The sequence below is a fragment of the Helianthus annuus genome, chromosome 12 (assembly GCF_002127325.2).
Source record: "Helianthus annuus cultivar XRQ/B chromosome 12, HanXRQr2.0-SUNRISE, whole genome shotgun sequence".
NCBI classification, from domain to species: domain Eukaryota; kingdom Viridiplantae; phylum Streptophyta; class Magnoliopsida; order Asterales; family Asteraceae; genus Helianthus; species Helianthus annuus.
The window spans coordinates 38732780-38758052 of NC_035444.2; the positions used below are offsets into that span (position 1 = coordinate 38732780).

Consider the following 25273-nt stretch of genomic DNA (forward strand, 5'->3'; position numbering starts at 1 on the left):
TATGCAATTTCACCTTAATAGTACCTTATATATTAGAATTACCCCTTAATATAACATCCTATCTCAATCTTACCCCCTAAGATTCCACCTCCACTCCTTCTTCTTCACTCCCCCTACCGACGACCGACCACTCCTTCTTCTTCATCACCCACCGGCGACCGGCCACTCCTTCTTCTTCACCACACCACTGGCTACATTTGGGCCAGCAGAGAATGAGCGAATCACAAAATGCATTGATGCATCCACCTCTACCGGCAGAGCCAGGGCCGACGACCACACCACTGGCCACCGTCGATCCACCTGTGGTCCAGCGATCCTCCCTGTTCTCGCAGTTTTCAGGTAAAATCAAACAAGTATTTTGATTGTGGGGTAAAATCATGTCAGAACTAGTAATATGAGGTTAAAAATAGGGGTTATTGAACATGGATGTTTCTGTGTTTGCAGTGGACATGAGGATTCATGTTTCACTACGATCGATTGTGGTCTCCTTGGTTGTCAAGATGCGAGGCCGCCCTTTCCTGCATTTCCAGTTTCCCCCTCAGCAGGAAATGGTTGTGTAGTGTAGTTAAACTCTAATATATTAGGATCTTTTGGTTTAATATGTAGTGTAGTTGAACTCTAATTATATAATGTTAGTTAGTAAGATTTTGACCAGGTATGCTTGATCAGGTATAATTGATTGTACAGGTTATGTTTGATCATAGAACAGATATGCTTGGTTATGTGCAGTTATGTTTGATCATAGAACAGATATGCTTGGTTATGTGCAGCAGGTTATGTTTGATGTACATTTGCATTACAGTTTGGTTTGTTACAAAAGTTGCTGCTGTTAAATGGTTATATCAAGATTGAATGATACAGAGTAGCCAAACACATAAGGTTGAATGCTGCTGTTAATGTGTCTGTTAAATGGTTTGTTACAAAGTAGCATTACAGTTTGGTTTGTTACAAAAGTTGCTGCTGTTAAATGGTCATATCAAGTTTGAATGATACAGAGTAGCCAAACACACAAGATTGAATGTTGTTGTTAATGTGTCTGTTCTTGAACATATGGCAATACAGAGTAGCCAGCCTTTAAATCAATATGAAAAGTTTGAAAAGTTAAATGGTTATATCAAGATTGACTGTTAATGTGTATGTTCTTGAACATATTTGCATCTATGATTAGTGAGTTTGTTTCAACTACTGGAATTGTGTGTTTGGTTACATAGGCTGTATAACCTTTGCTAATTACAGAAACCTTTGCTAATTACATTCTGTAAAGATTTTATGTTGGTTTTGGGTTGGTTTTAGTGCTAACTACAGAAACCTTTATGTTACAACTTTTAAATCAATATGATGATGCATCATAAGTTATCAATGGGTTGATTATTAAGAGCAGGGGTTTATAATAATCGAATATGGGTGGTGGCGGGAAAGGTTTTGGAAGTTGCAGGGGGTAATATTGCTTCGTAACACAAAGTATAGGGGGTAATAAGAAAGGGCATTTTAGTAATTTACCTGTGGGGGGTAATTATGCAACATAACAAGAATGTTGGGGGGGGGGGGTAAAATAAAAGGGTAAAATAGTCATTTCACCGCCAAGTCAACAGATCAGTCCACAAATTTGATGCCAGGGGGTAAACTTGCGACATAACAGCGAACATTAGGGGGTAAAATTGCAATTATTTCGTTGGGGGGGGGGAGGGTAAGGGTGCCAATTGGCCTAAACCCCAGGGGGTAAAATTGCAGTTTACTCTAATATATATTTGTAATATAATCCTTAAAACCGAACCCTAAACACTAACCAATTAATTCATGGATTGATGTTAAGAGTTGTGATTATATTATCTTAAATTAAAATTCCTCATATTTGGACTTCCAATGGGTGAACTTGTGCCTATGAAAAATACACGAACATGGTGTCCACCTTAATAAGATACATTTTATGTATTTTTTATACTAATTTAATCATTTTGCATACACATTCCTAATCTAAATCCGTCGAACTTATACGCCTCGTTTATCCTTGTAGGATAACTCGGTGTTTCCTAACTCAAATCGCATCACCTCACTTTCGTGGAACTTTCTATGCAAACCGTGAGTTTACATGATCCCATTTTACATTTTATATACTTTTGGGTGCAATATATACAACCTTATAAAAATCACAATCACAAGATCAATCACATTATTCAAATCAATCAATCAATTATTACATGCTTAATCAATATGCTTAGGATAGATACATGCTAGAAGCCTTTCTTGCACAATGTTTGTCATAAACTTCATGGGCCAACCTTAACATGTATAACGCTATAAGAGTAGCACAACGCTCTTAGGAAGGGTCTATGTTTATTCAATCACAGTCTTGGTCGCTTCGTGACAAGATACATAAGTTTGTGGACACAATTGGTTTGACATATAATTGATGCATGCTAGCTATGATATGTTTCATGCCTTAGCCTTAGTATACTTTTATGCCATGTAGGATTGATGACAACTTTTATATCTATGTTAGTAGCCAAAACTTGTATGTTCACCAATGCTTTATGTGTTGACCTTTACTTTAATGTATATTTCAAGAAATTGATGCTATGACATTTCAAGAATCTAGTAGGATTGATTTTAGAAACACATTTTATGTTTATATATGCGCCCCGCTTGCGGTATGCGCATATAATATATTGTTGGTGCATGTTTGTGACAACAGCTTGTATTTGGTCTTTGGATATCTTGTAATTAGTTAATCGATAAACAGTTAGCGGGTTTAGCTTTGTATTAGTGAAATAATAGAGTTTGGGCTAAACTAAACCCATTTGGGTCAAGGGGAACGAATTGGGCTTTGCCCATGTAGTAAACCCTAGCCCAAATAGCAAACCTTGTGTTATATAAACAAGGTTAGGCTTTAGGGTTTAGGTTGATCAGTTAATCAGCAAATCAGCCAAAACAGTTATTAGAGAGCAAATTCGTGAGAACATTAGGGTTTGGACGAATTTGAGAGAGTGTTAGGGTTTTGGATTGATTGTAATTCCTTGTGATTGATAATCAATAGAAAACCCGGTTTGATTGAATTGCTGTTTCTGTGTTCTACACGTTTTCTGCTACATTCTGATCTAGAGGATTCCGCACTCTAGGTTAGATAGACGATTCTGTGACGATCCATAGACTCAAGGGGACCTACAATTGGTATCATAGCGTTAGGCTCTTGATTGCTCGGTTCAGAATTGTGATTTGCAGAAAAAATTTCGAAATTGGTGAAACCTGAAAAATTAGGGTTTTTAAAAATTTTCGAAATTCTTGTGGGTTTGATAAAATTTTCGAAAATTTTGGCTATTTTGATCTTTTGGTTTGTTTGTTTGCTGATTTGCAGGTTTACAGGATAGTTTCTGGTTGACTGTTTGAAAGATTTTGGCTAAAAAGACTTGAAGATTCGAAGATTGTTCTTCGTGTTCTTCGTTCGGTTTCTTGTTAAATTTTCGAAAATCACTGATATTTGGCTGTTTTGATTGTGCAGATTTGTGTTGGAGAGGAGATAAGATCTTCAAAATTTCGGAAAGATTGGATTTCCATACTGAGTTGGCGATTTTGATTAAATTTGCTGACTGACCAGCGAATTTAACTGATCCAGCATATTTACCAGCGAATTTGGGACTAAATAACCCGGTCATCGGCGAACTTAAATCCAAAGGCGACTTTGGTAATCGTGTTAGTTTCCACAGCGAAATTACCACGGTTTCTGCGAAATTAAGCAGCGAATTTGACCAGCGAAAGTAGACCAGCGAATTTAGCCTTTTCAGCGAAATAACCAGCAAATTTAAACTGATCAGCGAATTAAGCAGCATAACCAGCGAAATTAAGTGGATAACCAGCGAATTTAACAGTATTCCCAGCGAAATTATCAGTAAAATTAAGTGGTGGAATTTCAGTTGGCAAGCGTCGAAATTTTTTCAGTGTTTTGCAAATAGAAATTGATCTGCACCTCGTTTGACAGAACCGTTTGCGCCGTTAGATTCGTGTGATTTTTAGAAAAAAAAAAATTCTGGAAAATCCCGAATTCGGTTTTTGACATTATATATCATTGGATTCGTCTTTTCGAGACGATTCTAAAGGTATAACTTGGTAAAAACAATTTTCGGAAAAATTTTGTACGGTTTTATCAGTACGGTTACGGTAAAACGTGTTTAAAGATGATTAAAGTGGACAATGTTGAGAAGTGGCCAAAGCTTACAAATGTTAACGAATATGCTGTCTGGAAGGAGGAGTTTGAATTGGTTGTGAAGAGCGAAGATACCAGAATGTGGTATTGTATTATAGATGGATACATGGCTCCTACACGTCGTGTTGAAGGAAGGACAAAAGTGATTTCTTATGACAAGATGGATGAATCTGAGAAACTGATGGTTGATGCTGAGAAGAAAGCTTTAGAAGTGATAAAGATGTCCCTGCCTGAGGGAATTAAACATACCATCAAGCACTATGGGACTTCTTATGATCTGTGGGAAGCTTTACGAAAACGTTATCAGAATTCATCAAGACAGAGTGTAGGAGATCGTGCGTTAGATGAAGAAGCAGTTGCTGTGAAAGAAGAGACGAAGAAAGCTCTTGAACAGAAGGTTGAGAAGAAGGCTGCAGAAGTTTCAAAGTGCATGAATGGTGTGAATGAACTTACAACAGAGGTGAAGGTAACACCAGAACCTGTAAGTCATACGTGTCATAATTGCACTGAACTACAGGGTGAAGTTGACAGACTATCGGAACAAAACAAAATTTTGTTGGCTGATTTGGAAAACCGAAAAGAGTTAAATGTTCTTTTGATTAAACGAGAGTCAAACTGTTTGGAAAAACTCAAATCAAATGAACAGGAAATTAGCAGTTTAACAAGCAAAGTCAATGAACTGTTACAGATCATTGATTTGGCTCGTGAAACTGTGAAAGAAACGAATAACGAGCTTTCAGAAAAGTGCACAGAATTGGCTGATGCACAAGCCAAAATTGTAGAACTTCAGGGGAAGTTACATAATTTTGGGAATTCTTCGTTAGTCAGAACTCAAATTCAAAAAGGTTTAAAAAGAAGTAATGATAAAACAGGGGTGGGGTTTACTAAAGCTTCATCTTCTGACTTCTCATTTTTACCAACTGAAGATGAGCTAACTGATTTTGTAACCACTGCACATGTAGTGGATCCGATAGCTGTGGACTTGCCAAGTAGTCCAGTTTCTTTGAAAGAATCTGTTGGGTCTAACAGTACACCTCATAAATTGGATGAGGATACTGAAGACAACAAGACCAACACATTTAAAAAGGGATCAAACAAAGAGAAAATATCCTGTTTTAAATGTCACAACAAAGGGCACGTGGCGAGTTGTTGTCCTTTAAAGAAAGGTAAGCAAAAAGTTGACGAAGTTATGGACGGGAACCAGGTTGGGTCAAGCAATAATGTGAAATCTGAATCTAGTTCAAAAACTTCCAATAAGAAGTTTTCGAAAAAGAGATCGTGCTTCAAATGTCACACCAAGGGACATGTAGCTAGCTGCTGTCCTAACAAAAAGAATGAAGCACAGGTGAGTGAGGAGAAAGGTTCAAATTCTCCAAAGAAATCTGCTCCCAAGCAACCACAGAATGTTGCTGTTGGTGTAGATAAGGCTGAAAAAGGAACTCCTCAAGTTCCTCGTTTTCAAAGAAATCAACAAAGATCTCAGCCTAGATCTCCATCAAGCAGATATCAGAGACCTAGAAGCAGTTCACCTAAAATGAACAATTTTAATTCAAATAATTTCCGAGGTCAAAGTCAATATCAAAATCGATACCAGAATAATGGTGGTCGAAATTTTTATAACAATGGCTTTAGAAATTATAACTATAATGCTTCTTGGAATCAAAATCAAAATTTCCAAAGGTCAAATTGTCCAAATGTATATAGGAACCCTCAGGACCAAAGGCCTAGTGGAAATCAAAATCAAATTCCAACAGGTCTAAGATCCAAGACTCCAGTCAGGAGTAATGGATATTGGATGGATGTTCCGGTGGTTGGTGAATTTGGACGACCCAAGACCATTAAGGCTTGGGTCCCCCAATCTAACTAATTGCTTAAGTTAGTGTGTGCAGGAGCTGCTAAGGAGGAGTATCAACTTATGTTGATATTGGCTGCTTCAGGCACATGACGGGGGGTGTGAGATTGTTGATATGTATATATTTTAAATGATTTAATTTGTGGTTCAAAGTGCTTAGTCGACACAGAGGATAACCTGGCAGATCATTATACTAAAGCATTTGACAGGGCTCGCTTTGAACACTTAGTCGAACTCAACGGGATGAGGAATCCTGAATAACTGGTTTTTCATAAGAATTTTTGTAAATAGTTTACTGCTTTTCTTAAAAAATCAAAAAAAAAAAAACCAAAAACATAAAAAAAAAATAGAAAATCAAAAATGAGTTTTCACTGTGTGAAAAGGAGAAATGATAGTACATCAGCAAGTTAGACTGTCACACTGAACTTGAACCTAAATTGCTTAAGTGTGATAGCAGCTTCATCATATGATGTACCAGTAGGCAAAAAGCATGAAATAATCAACTTACCAATGTGATATAAACATAAATGAACTGAATATGAGTGGGGAACATATCAGTGATGTATGGTTTAATGACCTTAATTCTTGCGTTGATAGATTGCCAAAATCTGAAGTTTTGGGTCTTTATACTGTTGTTTCAACTAGGGATATCTTGGCTGTCTGTCTGTTAGAACAAAAAAAATTGTACATGACCCCAGGAAAGATAGTCACTTGGAATTAGCTCATTTCTATTTGAATGTCTGTATATTTCCCGATACACACAATTTTGATCTGATTCTGAAATCTTCTCTGAAAAAAGTCGTGTACCTCCTCTGCTGCATCCAGATATATGCTGACCTGGAGGTGCTAGGCAACGACAGCTTCTGCTGCATCCAGATATATGCTGACCTAGCTGTTCGTTGTCGCGCTATAGATCTAATACACCCGAAAGAGGCCCTCAAGTGCCCAAAAGAAACCAAAGAAACCTATATCAAACTGAGAAAATCTCATTTGATTTGTATATTATACCATCTCTACTAAGATCTATTCTTTTCTCTTCTCAACCTAATCCCAGTTAAGATTTCAGAACTCTGGATTGGACTTGTGAAATATGTGGTAGGGAAGATACTTGCATGATAGAGTGTGCTGTTTATATTTCCAGGATTTGATTAGTATTTATTTGGGTGTTCATAGTTAAGCAATTAAAACATGATAAAACAGATTACATGCAGATCTAGACACCGTCATGATATCTTAAAGGATGAATTCAGTATACTCACCTACTACGATGAATCTTTGTGCATACCTTGATCGTGGGGGTATATCCTGTTGTGGGACACGCTCGTATTTCAGAAAATAAAATTACCTTAACGTATCATATGGTAATGGTACTTGAAATGTTCATGCATTTTTGTTTAAGTGGACAAACATACTGGTAATCGTCTTGAACTGCTTTTCACGAAAAATAAAATAAAGAATTATATGATTGTGTGAAACAGTTTGCTTATGCTGATATGATCTTCTTACCAGTGATTCTCACAAAAATAGAGTGTTTATTGTTTTTGTTATTTACTTGCTTTCAGAAAATATAAAAATCCAAAAATAGTGTCTTTTTCTGTTTAAAATTCTTAACGTACGGAAAACTGTTATTCTTGGAGGAATTGTTACTGATAGGGGGAGACGGTGTTAGTAAGTGAGTTCAAAATTTTAAAATCAGGCAGGTTCTTGTGTGTTGAGCAAAATGTTTTGCGTGTTGATGACTTTGAAAAAGCTTAATCTGTTACACAGTTTAACAAATCTCTTGAAAGATAATAATTTCTTTAACTTATGTTGAAAAATTCTTATTGTTTATCGAGATGTTGGTTTTATAGTGTTCAGATTGAAGCGGTTTGTTGCTGAGAAGTTGCTGTGAAGTGTGAAGATGAGAGTTTGATTGGATGCATGGTAGAACCTCCTTTCTATATTGCAGACAAAGATTGAAGAGTTTGAAGATAGCTGTGCAAATGCTGAACTGGAGTTTACTCAAACGCTAACGTGTTGAAGATTTGGTGATTGGATGCATCAGCTTAGGGGGAGTCTGTTGCTGACAGAAGCTGTTGAAGCTGAAGCTATCCAAAGACCAAAGACAGTGCAAGACTACGTGAAGATTGCAAGAAGACTGAAGACAAAGTGTTGACTGAAGACAAAGTTTTTATGAAGCTATTGTCAAGGGGGAGTTTGTTGGTGCATGTTTGTGACAACAGCTTGGATTTGGTCTTTGGATATCTTGTAATTAGTTAATCGATAAACAGTTAGCGGGTTTAGCTTTGTATTAGTGAAATAATAGAGTTTGGGCTAAACTAAACCCATTTGGGTCAAGGGGAACGAATTGGGCTTTGCCCATGTAGTAAACCCTAGCCCAAATAGCAAACCTTGTGTTATATAAACAAGGTTAGGCTTTAGGGTTTAGGTTGATCAGTTAATCAGCAAATCAGCCAAAACAGTTATTAGAGAGCAAATTCGTGAGAACATTAGGGTTTGGACGAATTTGAGAGAGTGTTAGGGTTTTGGATTGATTGTAATTCCTTGTGATTGATAATCAATAGAAAACCCGGTTTGATTGAATTGCTGTTTCTGTGTTCTACACGTTTTCTGCTACATTCTGATCTAGAGGATTCCGCACTCTAGGTTAGATAGACGATTCTGTGACGATCCATAGACTGGCCATTGGGGGCAAAAGTGAAAGTGCACTAATTTTAACGTTATTTTACTAATTTCGTGAAAATAACGTTAAAAGCTGAGGACGGTTAATCATGCATCATGTGGTGGCGTTGATAGCCGAAAGACAAGGGAGTACATGCACTAATCGGTAGTTATCTCAATTGCCGAGTGTTATGTGCCTTATGTCCAAGGCTTGATGCAAAACTACTAACGAGTCGGGGGTCTCACTGGAAGCAGCCTCTCTATTCCTACGGGATAGAGGTAAGGTTGTCTACATCTTTACCCTCCTCAGACCCTACCTTAGCTTTGCTATTGGTGGGATTTACTGAGTATGATGATGATGATGATTTTATGTTTATATACTTTTTTTTGTTGTATTAAAATTTCCTTGTTGTATTTCCATTCCAATTACCACTTAGATCATCAATGAAAATGAAATTTTATTTAAATATTTTCATATTTAGCAAGTTGTGATGTCTCGAACAATCTATTTCGTCCCGCCCCGATATTTTAGCTATTGGTTGGGGTGTGACAGGTGGGTCCCCCTTTTTTCCCTTCTCATAGCCATTATGAGCTTGATAGAGGAGAAAAATTTCAGTCCCAGTGGTTTACACCCAATCACACTTTCAACCCTCATTTAAAAAAATCAAAACTCTGGTCCTTATGGTTGTCGATTGTTCGCAATCAGGTCCCTCTCACTAATTTATGTTAGTCAATTGTTAGGGACTGTTTGGTTGACAGGAATCCATAGGATTTCAAAGGAATTGGAATTTGAATTCCATTCCTTTGTTTGTTTGGTTGGACAAATTAGTTGAAGGGAATTGGAGGGAATTGGATTTTAATTCCAACAAAATCCCTTGTTTAAAGGAATTCAGATTCCTTCTCAATTTCAAAGGAAAGTTCAAAATAACAACGGAATGTTTTCCAAGTTACGTAAATAACCCCCAGTTCGCCTCTTCCATTTTTCCATTTTTGTCTAGGGTTTCAGCAACCTCCTTCATCCTCAGAGATCTCGATCTCGATCGCTCCTCTCTAGGGTTTCATTCTTCATCTCTGAAGATCTCGATCGGCTCTCAGACATCGCTTTCACCTCCCCTGCTCCTTGTTCCGCTAAGGTATGTAGATCTCTTGACTCTCAATTCGTCGATTGTGTGTTTTTTGGTCAAATTATGTTTGAACAACATGTATATATCCATTATCTTCTTCGATCGATTACATTAATATCTTCAATTAATCGTCAATTTGTTTCTGTTTCATCCTTTCATCCTGATCATTGATCGGTCTACTTATCTGCGTGTGAATTTTGTGTCTAATTGTTCATGAATCGAATCTACTGCATGTTTGATGTGTTGTACACTGGTGAAAAACTTGCTTGATTTATTTGAAATTGTTTAACATAGATGCTAAATGATGTTTGATATTATTGGTAATTTGGGGAGGGTTTGGATGGATAGAGATGGGTAGTCTGCCGCATGCAGGGTAGAGGTTTGGGGAGCACCCAACCCAAGAATGATGATAGGTGTGGAATTAGAAGAAGGAACTAGTCCATATCAATTGATAGCTACTTTGTGTTTGTGAGCACGATTACATTATTATGGTACCTTACCTAGAGTCCTCAAAGTCTGTTGGCGGAACAAATGAGAGTTATGATCTTAAATTTTGTTGCATCAAACAACAGTGCTTGCTAGGTTTGATGGCGAAACAACTTGCAGCAGGTCTACTTTGTTTGTTATTCAAAAGCCACCAACCCTAATTGCAAATGGTATAGAGGCCCAAGTTTCTTTACATTTTTTTAGGTCAAGTACATTGGGAGTTAGTTAGGGGCCTGCTGCAATTGAGATTACAAAATCAGATGGAGCAGTGATTGGTTCAACATGACTTGTAAGTACTTGGTTTTTGGGTAGTGGTGGAGATAGGATTTGGCAGGGGTATGCCCGGAGAAATAACAATATTGGTTTTTGGGAGTTATTTACTGCTAAACAGATAGGTGTAGAAACAATAGGGGGCTCCAAATTAAGATAGAACTAGTTGAGGGTTGGTTTACTTATTGGAGCGAAAGTCAACTTAAAGTGGTGGATGTGCAGTCAGATTTCCCACTATGATCCAGCTCCAAATTTCAGTCAAACTGCAATGAGATTAAAAGTGAAGGTGGGTGGTATGTGCAGGATGTTTTGCAGTATCAGATTGGTAAGTGTTTGGTCAACAAAGATCAGACCATTATGCTTCCTTTTTATTTTATTTTATTTTATTCATAAATAAAGAATTGAAACTAGTTGTATACCTGAATGTATATTTCTGTTCTATTATTTTTTGGTTTAACTATTATTTTATTGTAGTGGGTAACTTTTTGGTTCCTTTTAACATATATTTTCTTTGATACTTTTGTTATTTGTCTTAATTATGTTAACTCATTGTGTGTTTATAATGTGTATTTCCTAGGCCTATTATGTGTATTTTTCTGTATGTGAATTATTATTTTATTGTAGTGTGTTATTTGTCTTTTACTTGCATTAAGACCATGTGTAGTGGAAGGGGAAAATAATGCCCCCAAGTGTGGGCATTTTACGCCACGTGGCGGTCCAGTCAGCAAAGGGGCATTATTGGGCGTTTTAGAAAAATGGGTGTAGTGGGGATGGGGCATTATTGGGCATTATTGGGGCATTAAATAAAAAAAAGAAAAAAAAAAGAAAAAATCTTATTGGATAGGACAAGGGGGATGAAATCTGATTGGACAAAGCAAAGGGTGTTGGGCGTGGTTTATAAAACGCTAAAGGGGCATTTTTTGATTTTTTGCTTAAAAAAACGCCCCATGTAATGGTACATGGGCGTTTTCAAGCGTTTTTTTTGAATTTTTTTTAAAAAAAACGCCCCATTACACAGGGTCTAATAGTTAAACTGATACATCCTTTATGTTTTAGTTCACATTTACCTACAGGAATGACGAGTAATAATAGAAACTATTGAGGATGGAGTAAACTTGAAGATCAAAAGCTTGTTGAGGCTTTAGTAAACATGGTCAACACTGGAAGATATAAGTCGGATAATGGCTTTAAACCAGGTTTTTTACAACACCTAGAAGCTTGCTTGAAAGAATCACTTCCAGAATCGGGCATTTTGGCTAAACCTCACATTGAATCTAGAATGAGGACGATGAGGAAAGATTGGCAAGCCGTTTATGATTTGTTAAATACTAGTGGATTTGGCTATGACAAAGAACGTAATTGTGTGACCACTAATGCTCCTGGAGTATGGGATGCTTATCTTGAGGTACATGCAATTTTTATACTATTACAATTTTTTTGTATTTGGTTAATTATAAAAGATATTAATGTTTTGTTTTGTTTATCTTATTATTACCATGTGAAATAGAATCATAAACATGCGGGTAAATGGAAAGAAAAAAGTCTTCCGCACTATGAAGAATTGTGCATTATTTTTGGAAAAGATCGAGCTCAAGGCAATAGAGCCAAAAGCGTGGTCGAGATGGAACAAGAGGTGAATATGGAAGAACAAGAGAACCAAAGGGATGATGATTTTGGTGAACATAGCCATAATGAAAATACAAATGCAAGTTCTCAATTTGAAGAAACTTCAAGTGGCCGTAGTAAGAAGAGGAAACGCACTAGCCAAGTCAATACTTTATTTCAAGGTTTCAATGATGCGGTTGTTCAATTTGGTGATCGTCTTAAAGAGACTTCGGCCGAGTTGAGTGAAGACATAAAATTTGAACTTGACATAAAAAAGAAAACTTTGATGATCCCTTCCGAGCTTTCAAAAATGACATCTTTGAATCAACTGGAAAGGTTTACGGCAATTGATATAATAAAGGATGACCAAAATAGGGTGATGACGTTTTGGACTTTGGGTGAAGAAGAAAGGGAGGCTTGGGTGAGGTTTATGTTGTCTAAGTTTGGCTAAGAAACTTGTTTAAAGAATTTGAAGTAGTATTTACATCTTGGAACTAACTCTAGTTGTATGTTTGAGTTAACTTTTAGTCGTATGTTAAACAACTTTTAATCGTATGTTTGAACTTTCGGTTAGTGTCGGTTGTTTAAAGAGTTTTTATCTAAGATAGTTGTTTTTAAAACTTTTACCAATTGTTTATAACTAGGGGTAATTTTGTCTTTTACCAATTGTTTATAACTAGGTATTTTTGAATTTTTAGGATTTTTTATTATTTATTATTATTTTTTTTGATTTTTTAGAATTTTTTTTTTATTTTCAAGAATTTTTTTTGATTTTTTAGATTTTTTGAACTTTTTATTATTTTTTAGAATTTTTTTGATTTTTTGGAATTTTTTTTTGATTTTTTAGAAATTTTTTTGATTTTTTAGAATTTTTTGAGCTTTTTATTATTTTTTAGAATTTTTTTTATTTTTTTAGAATTTTTTTGAATTTTTAGAATTTTTTGAACTTTTTATTATTTTTTAGATTTTTTTTATTTTTTTGATACTTTTGAATTTTTTGGATTTTTTAGAATTTTTTTGAATTTTTAGAATTTTTTATGATTTTTTTTAATTTTTATATTTTTTTATAATTTTTTTGGATTTTTTAGAAATTTTTTTGAATTTTTATCTAAGATAGTTGTTTTTGAAACTTTTGCCAATTGTTTATAACTAGGGGTAATTTTGTCTTTTTAGGTATTTTTAAATTCTAATTCCATTAATACAATTATCAACCAAACACATCTATGGATTTCAAAGAAATCCATTAAATTCCAATTCAAATTCAAATTCCCATAGGGATTCCAATTCCAATTCCCACACATTCCGCGAACCAAACGCCCCCTTAGTTGACTTGGGTATTTGTGTCTTTTTACTTAGAAACTCAAGACTTGTTGAGGTTGGATACATGGAACATCATGTGGACATTGTTAAGCTTTTGAGGCAAGTTGAGGTGATAAGCCATTTTGCCAACTCTTGAGAGTCTTGAAAGGACCTACAAAGCGTGGAGCAAGTTAACCCTTTTTACCTCATTTTTATTAAACTTGTTTTGTTTAATATTAGAATTAAGTGAACTTATAGAAAGATTTATGTTCTTTTAATTTAGTGAAATTGATTTAAAAGGCTAGCCTCATTTTTTTATTAGTGAACTTGATTTAAAAGGCTAGCCTCATTTTTATTAAACTTGATTTGTTTAATATAAGAATTAAGTGAACTTATAAAAATTTGATTTGTATGTAACGACTGCTGTGTTTTGTAGGGTAGATAGGGTTTAATGTACACAAAAAAAAAAAAAAAAAAAAAAAAGAGAACTTATAAACACTTGATTTGTACGGAACGGCTGCTGTGTTTTGTACTTTTGTTGGGTAGATACGGTTTAATGTAAAAAAAAAAAAAAAAAGGAAGACTGATTGTGAAAAAGGAAAGGAAATCTGATTGTGTTTATGGGCCGTTAGTTTTTAAAAGATTTGTACTAGTGTTTGTTTTTAAAATGGGCAATAGATATATTAAATCCAATGTATATGGGCTGATGCTATTTTTAAAGAAACTGAAACGTTCTCATATCTCGTTTAGTCGTGTATTTTATATAGGTTTTTGTTGTTTTTAAACTAACTAAAGAAAAAATATTCCACATAATTGGAAACCGACACGTTCTCGTCTGCAGTTTTTTGTTAGTGGTGGCAAAAAATAGGTCTCGCCAAGACGGGTTGATGAAAATTTTCTAACCTCTTAGATATTTTTCTAATCTTTACATAAAAATATCACCTAATCTTACACTTACAAAAATTTAAACATACACTAGTTAGATGAGGAAAAATATACTACTATACTAGTAGATGCCATTAAGAAAGAACACAGTCACAGCTCCATGTCCTTTTGGAGTCTTGACTAATTTAGTTACCTCATGATTTTGTAGTCTACCAAGAAAGATTTTATATGAGTTATAAATTAAAATGATGTAAAAGCAAGTGTTCAGTGGCATTTAAAAGACCTTCCTATTATCTCCACCCTAAAAAGGTTATAGGTTATGGAGAACATGAATTAAAATTTAGTGATTGATTTACTTTACACGTAAAAGTGAGTTTAGCTTAATTGGTAGAGGGTATTGTCTCTTAGTGAAAGGTTTTGGGTTTAATCCTAAGCAACAAATAGATTAAGATATATTTAATGTAATTTAGTAGTGTTTAACCGTTGCCATCAAAAAAAAAAAAAAAAATACTCTTACACATTACATCGTAAAGTCTTAGATGTGGACTATGAAGTAGGAATAAGATTAGATTAAATGCATGTGTAATTTGTCATTTAAAAAAACACTGAAGAGTGCTAGTTTAAGATTTAAGAGTTTGACGGCGGGTTTCTTCACTTCTGTGGGTAAAAGTTTCGAATGGGCTTGATATAACTTAATGAAAAACTTAGATTATTTATTTTTTTATTTGATATCACAGGGGTACAAATCTAATCTTGAAACTTAGATTATTCGTATGAGAGAAAACTTCCCCGTTTCCTCTCCCTGATCTTTGTACAACTTTACATGTCGACTCTTCTCTTCGAACACAAATTCAAGGCACTAATACATAGCTCCAATGCTCCAAGGCATACGATCATATCTCATAATCATCAATATACTAGACATTTGACACTAGGGGAAAAAAACTAGAGTAAATTTCAAAGTTCGTCCTTTATGTATGTCTAATACATCAAATTATGTCCTTTATCTTTAATAACCTCAGAAAACATACTTAATGTTTGAAAAACCATTCAGGTTATGTCCTTTACCCTAAACCTAGTTTGTTTTCCCAGTTAAGTCAGGTCACGTGAGAAGCACATGAGGGCATTAATGTCATTCTACCTACCCATTATTGTGCCCTGTTATAAAAACCCTAAACCTCACCATCATCTTCTCCATCTTTCAATCAGCTGCACATACGTAACCCTAATCCCCAATTCGTCCCCCCTGCAAGTCACCCTCAAATACGCAATCGTGCAAGAGAAAACAACAATGGTGCTATGTGAATGCGGGAAAGAAGCTGTAATTGTGACATCTTGGATTAATCGCAATCTTGGCCGTCGTTTCTATGCATGTCCTGATCAGGTATGCGATAATTAGGGTTTTGTAATTGATTTGTACCTGAAATTGAAACTTGTTCTGTCTGTGTTAATTAGGGCTCGGATTGTCGATTCATTGGTTGGGTTGATACAAGGTGTCAAAGGTGTGTTGACATCATACCTGGACTGCTTAGGGGAAAGAACCATGCTGAAGAACAGAAGAACAAGCTTGAGGTCAGAGTCAAAGAAAGTGAAGAAGAGGTTATGAAACTGAAGAAGTGGTTGATTATCAGTTGGATATGTTTCATTTGTTATATAGTGTATTTCTAGTGTAATTTTGGTCTGTGATTGCTGGTATCTAATGTAATTTTGACATCATGTAATGAAAATTTTGGTATAGTGTTATTAGAAGTTGTGCAATAAGCTTTGTAAATCTCTGACATGTCCGAGTACGAAACACCTGACAATTTGCAATAAGCTTTGTAAATAAACCACATTGTGCATAACCAACTAGGATATCATACCAAACACTTCATAATCCATTACACTGCATAAGTTAAAGACTGACCCAAAAACCTGTTCAAAAGACAGCCATTCCATGTTCAACCTAATACATAGGTACATAACCACTAAAAGTTTTCAAAAGACATAAACTAACCCTTAAACATGTTCAAGACCAAAAGACACAACCCTAAATCATAAAGACAACCCTAAACAGTAGCATCCCCTTTGCAAGTCCTTGTGTTATGTCCCACATGTCCACACTTGCCACATTTTCCCTTGGTGTGTTTCTTGGACAGCCTTCCACTGTGAGTCATTTCCTCCACTTCTAATGCAGACCTTTTCCTTGCCTTCTTGGGTCTGCCCACCTGCTTATGATGATTTGGTGGTGTAAGGGTGGTAGGAACTTGAGATTTGACCCATAAAGACCTTCCATTGATAGGGTTAACCTTGAAAGCATAAACCTGCTTCCACCTAGCCATTGTGTAGATGGGATTACACCAACTCTCTAATGAACCCACCCTTCTACCATTAGTAGCCATGTTCTATATTGCTGCAACAGCATGCCTACATGGCATTCCTGTAAATTAAATGGATTAGCACATTAGTACTACACACCAAACAAGTAAACAATACAACAAAAGTACCTGTGATCTCCCAAGCTCTGCAAGCACATGTCCTCTTAGCCAAATCCACAACCCTTGCATGATTTGGTTTACCACTTACTGAAAATATATCCCCTCCATTCCACTGTACATGATAAAATGCAGCATCTTTTTTGATTGTCTCCAGCTTTAGGGCAGCAAAGGGTTAAGCAGGCCTTCACTTTTCTCTATAACCTTCAAAACTTTGACAATTCTTCTCATCAAGTACTCTCTGATGTATTCAAGGGCAGAAATAATGGGCTTGTCTCTACCATCCAAGATCTTGCCATTATAAACCTCACACATGTTGTTCAATAACACATCAGATATTGCCCTGCCTGTAGAACAGTTAGAACAGTTTACAACACTTCTAGATAATATATTATGCAAGACAGTTAGAACAGTTTACAACATACCAGAGAAATATGACCTAGACCAATGCAGTGGTGGGATTTTGGACAACCATAGGTGGGCCTCCTTGTTGAAAGCCTTCAGTTCATCCATTGCAATCTGAAATTCAAGAACAGTTGTTGCACATGCACACTTCCAAAGCATTTCCTTGTACAGATTCCCTTTAAAAGTGACTTTCATATTCTCATGAATATGCCTCAAACAGTATCTGTGTTCAGCATTGGGATACAACTTGTTAACAGCTTGAAGTATATCCTGTTCAATTCAAGAAGTTAGTATATGAGTTGATACAAATGCAAAGTATACAACATTACTAAACATACCTTCTGTCTATCAGATACAAATGTGAAGTTTGAGTTTCTGTGCAGATCCAGATCATCTCCTAACAGTTCTAGAAACCAAGTCCAGGAGTTGATGTTTTCAGCCTCTACAATTGCATAGCATACAGGGTATATTCCATCAACAATAAAATCACTATCACTATCATTCTCTTCACTACCTTCATCTTCTTGATCCTCTTCTTCCTGATCATGCACACTATCCTGGGAAACCTCCTGATCTTGTACATTATCCTGGGGAACCTCCTGATCTTGCACATTATCCTGGGCAACCTCATGTTCATGCACATTATCTTGATGTTCCTGTTCATGCACATTATCTTGATGTTCCTGTTCATGCACATTATCTTGATGTTGCTGATCATGCACATTATCCTCCAGGAAATCATCGAAATCAAAGTCACCAATATCAGCTTCTTCCAGCACACTACTTAACTGTCCACCTACATCTGATTGTCCAAACACACCTGATTGTCCACCTACACTACTTGACTGCCCCAACACACTTGATTGTCCATCCTCACTAGAATGGTTGCCTACACTTTTAAAGACTATTGATGCTGGGACAAGAGCATAAGGTCTAGGATCATCTATCTCTTCTATAGTAAGAGGGTTCAGAGGTTTTACTGGTGGGTTGAAATACTCCTTTATGTTAGTTAACCCATGCGTGGTATACAACTCAATTAGCTTATGCTCTTCAACATGTGCAGAGAACCTTAAAACATCACTGTCAGTGCCTAACTCCTCAATACCATTATCCATATCTTTTTTAGGGTTAAGGTAATGGTATATTATATGATCATTCACAGAATAACCTAACTCATTAATCATTAAGGACACCTCATGGACAGAGAACAAATCGATATCAATTAGGTCAACGTAGTTAATCCTACCTCCAACATAAGTGCGACCAGGAGGATGTGTTAACCTACCACCATGATGAATCCGAAAGGAGAAAAGATTAGGGAATCCTTCTGCATTATTCAACAATTTCGAGCTTGATCAGTAACGTAATGTAGAAAATTATAAGTTTATAGAAAGAAATCTAGGATTCATTACCGTATAGCTGCATCACTTCATCATGATCAACTCCTTCTCGTATGTACCAAGTCTCCGATTGAGACATGGTTCTGTTTCGTCGTGGAAATCGTCGATGCAATCGGTGAAGAAACCTAAGGGGCGAGTTGAGCAATTGGGGGAACAATGGTGGGTGAAATTGGGGTTTAGGGTTTTTAGAAGACATGACTGTAATTAGTAGGTGGTAGGTAGAATGACATTAATGCCCTCATGTGCTTCTCACGTGACCTGATTTAACTGGTAAAACAAACAAGGTTTAGGGTAAAGGACATAACCTGAATGGTCATTAAGGATGTTTTCTGAGGTTATTAAAGATAAAGGACATAATTTGATATATTAAACATACATAAAGGACGAACTTTGAAATTTACTCAAAAAACTAATAAGGTGAGAGAGAATGGGAGCAATGATGGTTATTTGGTCCCTTATCTCATAAAGATGGCCCAAGTACATTTGTTTCCAACTTGGTCTTGAATAGTTGAATGAGAATAAAAGGGAAAGCATTAGTCAAGCCATTGAATTATTTAACGGCCCAAATACATTTCCTTATAGTTAAATAAGACCTAAAACGAATATAGAAGAACTTATAAACCTTGTTAAATACTTAAACTATAAGAATTTTAACTATGAGCATATAATTGAATTACTACTTTATGTTTCTTGTAGTTTTATATTTATGTTTTTATTATGATATGATCGCTTGATTTCTTCCTTCTTTTCATTTTTATATAGTTATGAATCTGCTTTTTTTTACCTTACAATAATACAATCTATTAGATAACCTGGTGTGGGAGGTCTTGAAGGGAGGGCGTGGAGCGACACGTGGCTGTCACCTTCAAGTCTCAAAAACCAGGGGTGGTGTTGGGAATGGAAAGGACCTCACGGTTTTTTTTTTTTTTATTGTTTAAAAAAAATTAAAAACCTCCTATCATAAACAACAAATGAACTCACGTCACATCACCTTCACTTTTGCCCCTCACGCCATTGAAGAATACCACGCCCCTTCCCCCACGCCATCCCATCCCCATGGGGTGGTGTTCCGGCGTGAAAGGGCTTTCACGCCACTTTCAAGCCTCCCACACCGTATAACCTTACTGCGACCTAACATCACCGTGTTTCAATCAATGTCACCGTAAAACTTTTTTGAAAAAAAAAAACAGCAAATGAGTTGTGATATTTTTATGATTGAGTGGTGTCAAATGGTGTGGCTTAGGCATTCCACCCCACCTGTTAAACAACTTTATCGCAAGCAAGCCTAGCGTACTAAATGAGTTGAGCCAAACCGAGTCAAGCTGGGTTTGGGCTTGAAGTTAAACACGTCAGCTCGGTTCGACTCATTGCCAACTTGCTTATATTTAACATTAATTAACCACAACTCTAAATGGTTGTATTACGAAATTATCATCAAGACATTTTATGTTAAAAGATTTTTATGTATTTAACATCTTAGTAAAAAGAATTATTGTTTTTTTTTTCTAAAACTTGGCCAATTTTAACTAACATAAATTAGAAAAGAATCTTTTAGGATAATAACTTTGTTCCTCTAAATCTCTAATAATCTATAGCTTAAAACTGAAATATTATACAAACAGAAACACCATTAAAGAAAGAACACTGAAATATTATACAAAGAGAAATACCGTTAAAGAAAGAAATGCACATTATTCATCAAAAAAAAAAAAAAAAAATACAACTATAGACGAGTCAAGCTATATAGATACGCTAGACTCGTAAGATTCTAACGATGCCTCTTGCATCTCAAAAAGCCCATGTATCGTCATATTCTTTCTTACAATTTGGAAGTTGCAAGTTGTATCAGATCTTTCCTCAGAATCTTCCCAGACGGGTTCTTCGGGACCGACCCGATGAAGGCTACTCGCCTTATTCTCTTGTATGGAGCCACCTGTAGCAAGCAATCATGATTATACTCGTATATTTGGTTGAAATATGTTAAAAAACAGCAAACTTTATGACTGAAAGCTGGAATTAAATAATTACCTGTTTAGAAACGAAGTCCATAACGCCCTTTTCGGTTAGACCACTTCCATTTTTCCTCACCACATACGCCATCGGAAACTGCCCTACATCCTTGTCAGGAAACCTATGGGACACATCATAAATACAGAATTTAAGCTGCGTTCTAACGGTGAGTACTGGTGGGCCTGTGGTAAAGACAAAAGAGAATGTAAACTTACGGGATCACAGCACAATCGTCGATTTCAGGGTGTGTTAGTAGTAAAGCTTCGAGTTCTGCTGGAGGCACCTATTAAAGATTTTAAAAAAACTTTCATTATTGCAAAAAGCCTGCATTATGTTTATCCTTCAAAGGTCACAGGTTCAAACTTGTCCCATATGTTATGAGAGAGTTGCGACAGTTACCTGATACCCCTTATATTTGATGAGCTCTTTTAATCTATCGACCACGAAGATGAACCCGTCTTCATCAATGTAGCATAGGTCTCCCGTTCTTAGCCATCCGGTTGAGTCTAAAGTAGACGCGGTTGCCTCCGGATTACTAAAGTAACCTGCAAGAACATCATTTATGAACATAGGAGATCTCAACCACTCATTGATCAAACATGATCAAAGACTTTATAACAGTTATTTATTTCCATGTTATTAAATGTTCACAATATATACAAAAACAGCATTTGAATTTGAATAAAGACACTTCAAATTTGGCACTAATTTTTACCAAGATTTATATATAAGTGAAAATACATTATTATAACTGTTAACTAATTATATGCGCTTAAGCTTATAAGGACACATTTAATAAATACATAACCAATTTTCAGTAGAGAATGAGAGCTCCAAAAGCATGTGTATGTTGAACATATAATATGTAAGGGTAAAAAAAGAGACGGTTAAAAAACCATCATGTGTATCACATTTAAATCTGATTCTCGTAGTTTTCTATTGTAAATGATTAAAATACCTTTAAGCTAATATCTAAAAAAAAATCACACTCCAACTTTATAGTTCAATTATTGCTCTTAGGTGCATTATGCAAAGAAACAAACAAACAAACAACTAATGGACACACTAAAAAATTGGCATATCTAGGTGGAACTACTTTTCGCATTTTTGTCACAAAAATTGACCCCACAAAGGCAAGAACCAATAATTAACACGTATATGATGGGGACCGTATGATGAGAAAATAAAATATAAGGGTGAAGGGAGTGGTTAGCTAATGGAATAGGTAAACTTTCAATTCACCCAATCACATAGCGTCATATCAATTGTTTACCTAATGCTCAAAAACGTTCGCAATGGTTTACCTAATGGGGTTTAGGTAAACTATTTAAAAAAAAAGGAAAAATATGTGATTGGCTGAGAAGGAATGGACCCCACCACATACTCATCTCTCTCCCCTTTCCCTCCCTCTCACCGAAAACACCCCAAAATTCGGTAACATTGATCGGTAAACAAGGCGTGGTCACCGATCGGTGCCGAGCCTGTTTACCGACTCCACACCATTCACCCTAAGGTCTTAATAAATTCGAACTTTTTCTTGTTTTTAAAGGTGTCTAGTTGGCACTTCCGAACGAATTCCCTTCTCTCTCACAAATACATTTGTTCTCTCTCCTCTTCTTCTCTCTTTCTACACTCACATATTCATTTTGTTTTTCCTCAAGAACAAATCTACACTCACATATTCAATTTTTCAATTTTCATGTTTTTCTTCAAAAACAAAACCACATTTTCTCACCTCTACTTATTCCTCTTTCTCTCCTTCACATCACCTTTTGTCTCTTAAAAAATACCAAAAAAAAAAAAAAAAACCTTACTGTGGATGTGGATGCTCTAACATCTTTGTTGTTACCTTTTTTTATTTTGTTCTGTGACTATCGTTTTCGTTCGTCATATTTTTACATAGAGGTGCTTTGAAAAACCAAATAATCAAACTATAACCGAAAGATTATTGAACTTAAAGTATCAAAAACCAAATGAAAACCGATAATTCAACTATGATTTTTCTATAACAATGCAACTCAGTTTTGTGATTTGATCATAGCTGTATGTATACATACCCAAAACACACCACCATTAAAACTTGATCTTTTCATTCATAAACAAATAAATGTACCAAGCAATAAAAGTTTATAAATACTATATAGATTTGTCTCCTACGAAATATAGAAGGGACGGGGAGGGGCGCCCGACCCTCCAAACTTTTCGTTTAGTAGTGACTAGTGTTACATATGTAGTTTTCATATAGAAATTTTTAGGTATATACGTTTTCGACCCCCCGGTTCTATAGAAATTTTTTGATATATACGTTTTCGACCCCCTTTAGTTTTCTATTTAGCCAAATGTATTAGTGTTATTAACTTAAATGAGTTTGTATTTATCCAAGCCAGGAACAAACGACTACCGACTACTGAATTTAATTAAACTAATCGAACCAATTATGCTTATCTAGCAATCATAACATGTTTCACTTAACCTAACACAATCAAACCATATCCACCTATGACCTATGTTCACCTATATAACCATCAGTGTTAAAATATAATTGTTGACAAGTGACGAGATGTTAATTTCATTAACCATATGTCACATATTGACTAAAACAATAATTAAGTAAACAACAGCAATCTAGCTAAAAAAGAATATACAATTATATACTCATACCTTTCATCACTGTGGGCCCCTTAAGCCAAAGCTCACCCGTCCGATTCACCGGCAACACCTTTCCGGTATCCGGATCCACAATCTTCCCTATCATATTCGCCGATAACTTCCCCGCCGTCCCGTACCGCCGGCTCTCCTCCACCGTATCCGTACTCGCACCGATTCCAGTCGACTCCGTCAATCCATATCCTTGCATAATCGTCACTCCAGGATACTTCTCCATAAAACCTTCCGTCAACTCCTTACTCAACGGTGCTCCACCAGATAACACATACTTTAGCGTTTTCAAATCGTACTTTGACCTAATTTGACTGGCGTTGTTCACCAACGCCACCAGTATCGGCGGAACCAACGGCAGGTATGTCACGCCGTACCGTCCGATCGCCGATAACATCTCGTGGATCTCGAATTTAGACAAAACCACAACCGTCGCTCCTGACGCGATTAATCCGGTTGCGAACGCTACTAATCCGTAGATGTGAAACATCGGAACGGTGCAGAGGAACGTTTGTTGATTATCGTCTAGCTGAAACCGTCCGATGACCGTTTGAACCATCGCGATTAGATTCCGGTGAGATGAAATCACGCCTTTGCTCGCTCCGGTGGTGCCGGATGAGTACAAAAGCGTCGCCGTATCATCCTGCGTCACTCGCTCCTTAATCCGGTTGCGATTCGGTTCCGTTTTCATCATTTCATCCAACGTATTCACGATCTTACCGATTTTACTGATTTTACCGGTTTCGGTGTCAGATCCGATCAGTACGATCGGAATATTCGAATCGGAAAGTTTCGAAACGAGTTCGGAAGTTGTGAAAGCGAGTACTGGCTTTGAATCGGAGATTTGTTTGTTGATTTCACGGTTCGTGTTAAGCGGATTTGTGGTGGTGATAATGGCGCCAAGTGACATTACGGAGAGGCATACGATCGGGAAGAAGATGGAGTTAGGTGAGAGGAGCATAACGACGTCGCCTTTACGGATACCAAAATCGGATAACGCCGATGAGACGGATTCCACCGCTCTCCATACGTCGGCGAATGTGAGGCGGTTTCCAGTGGATGCGTCGATGTAGGCGGTGGTGCCGTTGTGTGCACGCGCCGAGATGAAGGTGGTTACATCGAGTGTTTCGTTCGCCGGAAACGGTGTTGGTTTCCGTTTGCTGTAGAAGGTGGAATTTGTTTTGCAGTAACCGCTTCTGGTGTCGATTTCCGGCATGGTGCTAACGTGCGCTATGATGTACAGTTTACAGTTAACGGGTGTGTGTATGTTATGTGAGTACTTGCCGCTTGATATTTATTTATGTGTATTGGGAAGTGAAGAGTCAAACAGTCGCCGTTAGATCTTTGAATAGTTTACTGGTTAATTGTATTCAACACCGTGTGATGGACCCACGCGCCGCTTGTTTTAGCAACGTGAAGAATGTTGTGTAAATTCAACATGGTATATTTGAACATGATACACCGCCGCCTTTAAAAAGAATCTGATATAAAATTGGCACGTTATAAATAATATATAATTCGTCTGCTCGTTCTCTCTCTTCCGTCTATATAGCCGGTGGCAACTACGAACCACACATGGCTAAACACATGCTTAAAGTTATGCAGATCAACCATCAAATACCTGAAAATAACAAGTATCAAATTAATGAACTTGATTTTGACTTTTCAATAATCAGATTTTTATCAAGATAAGCTCTTCTCATCCTCCAGTCCAGAAACTTCCTGCATCTGCTTCAACTTTGAGAATCTAACGATCAACTCTCCACTTTAGCTTGTTGGAAAATAAAGCAGAAATGAAAAATCTTTTTGGGTTTTCAATAAAGTTTATAAACTAAAAATGAAATACAGAAACTTAAATGCAGAATCTAATGAAAGTAAACTATTTACAAACATATTTTTGGTGAGCGTGTTAGGGAATCATATCAGCTATCAGACAAGTCACTAGT

The 25273-nt window shown here is 36.3% G+C and overlaps 3 protein-coding genes across 4 annotated transcripts; 1 reads left to right on the plus strand and 2 right to left on the minus strand.

Annotated features, from left to right (window-relative positions):
• Window positions 1-9674: 9674 nt before the first annotated feature.
• Window positions 9675-12739, plus strand: LOC110896611 (uncharacterized protein At2g29880-like). 2 transcript variants are annotated; one of them, XM_035980937.1, is made up of 3 exons: window positions 9675-9844; window positions 11665-11996; window positions 12099-12739. In XM_035980937.1, exons 2-3 carry the CDS (start codon window positions 11742-11744, stop codon window positions 12645-12647), a joined length of 804 nt encoding a protein of 267 aa, XP_035836830.1. In that variant the 5' UTR covers window positions 9675-9844; window positions 11665-11741; the 3' UTR covers window positions 12648-12739. The 2 variants fall into 2 exon arrangements, with proteins under 2 accessions (XP_035836830.1, XP_021999546.1); XM_022143854.2 differs by having other exon boundaries at window positions 11648-11996; window positions 12099-12738.
• Window positions 12740-17546: 4807 nt separating this feature from the next.
• LOC118485039 lies at window positions 17547-18741 on the minus strand. Its single transcript, XM_035981256.1, has 2 exons — window positions 18672-18741; window positions 17547-18586 (listed from the first exon to the last, which is right to left on the minus strand). Exons 1-2 carry the CDS (start codon window positions 18736-18738, stop codon window positions 17547-17549), a joined length of 1107 nt encoding a protein of 368 aa, XP_035837149.1. The 5' UTR covers window positions 18739-18741.
• Window positions 18742-20251: 1510 nt separating this feature from the next.
• Window positions 20252-24768, minus strand: LOC110894697 (4-coumarate--CoA ligase-like 5). Its single transcript, XM_022141921.2, has 5 exons — window positions 23331-24768; window positions 21069-21214; window positions 20885-20952; window positions 20688-20790; window positions 20252-20592 (listed from the first exon to the last, which is right to left on the minus strand). The coding sequence occupies exons 1-5, from the start codon at window positions 24541-24543 to the stop codon at window positions 20479-20481; spliced, it is 1644 nt and encodes a 547-aa protein (XP_021997613.1). The 5' UTR covers window positions 24544-24768; the 3' UTR covers window positions 20252-20478.
• Between the last annotated feature and the right edge of the window lie 505 nt (window positions 24769-25273).

Bases quoted from the DNA above. Each gene is read 5' to 3' on its own strand.
- LOC110896611 (XM_035980937.1), top strand. From the start codon at position 11,742: ATGGTCAACACTGGAAGATATAAGTCGGATAATGGCTTTAAACCAGGT. The intron at 11,997-12,098 runs GTACATGCAATT...CATGTGAAATAG, and splicing joins TATGGGATGCTTATCTTGAG to AATCATAAACATGCGGGTAA.
- LOC118485039 (XM_035981256.1), bottom strand. From the start codon at position 18,738: ATGTCTCAATCGGAGACTTGGTACATACGAGAAGGAGTTGATCATGAT. The intron at 18,587-18,671 runs GTAATGAATCCT...TGAATAATGCAG, and splicing joins TGAAGTGATGCAGCTATACG to AAGGATTCCCTAATCTTTTC.
- LOC110894697 (XM_022141921.2), bottom strand. From the start codon at position 24,543: ATGCCGGAAATCGACACCAGAAGCGGTTACTGCAAAACAAATTCCACC. The intron at 20,791-20,884 runs GTAAGTTTACAT...TGTGTCCCATAG, and splicing joins GACGATTGTGCTGTGATCCC to GTTTCCTGACAAGGATGTAG. The intron at 20,593-20,687 runs GTAATTATTTAA...TGCTTGCTACAG, and splicing joins TGGACTTCGTTTCTAAACAG to GTGGCTCCATACAAGAGAAT.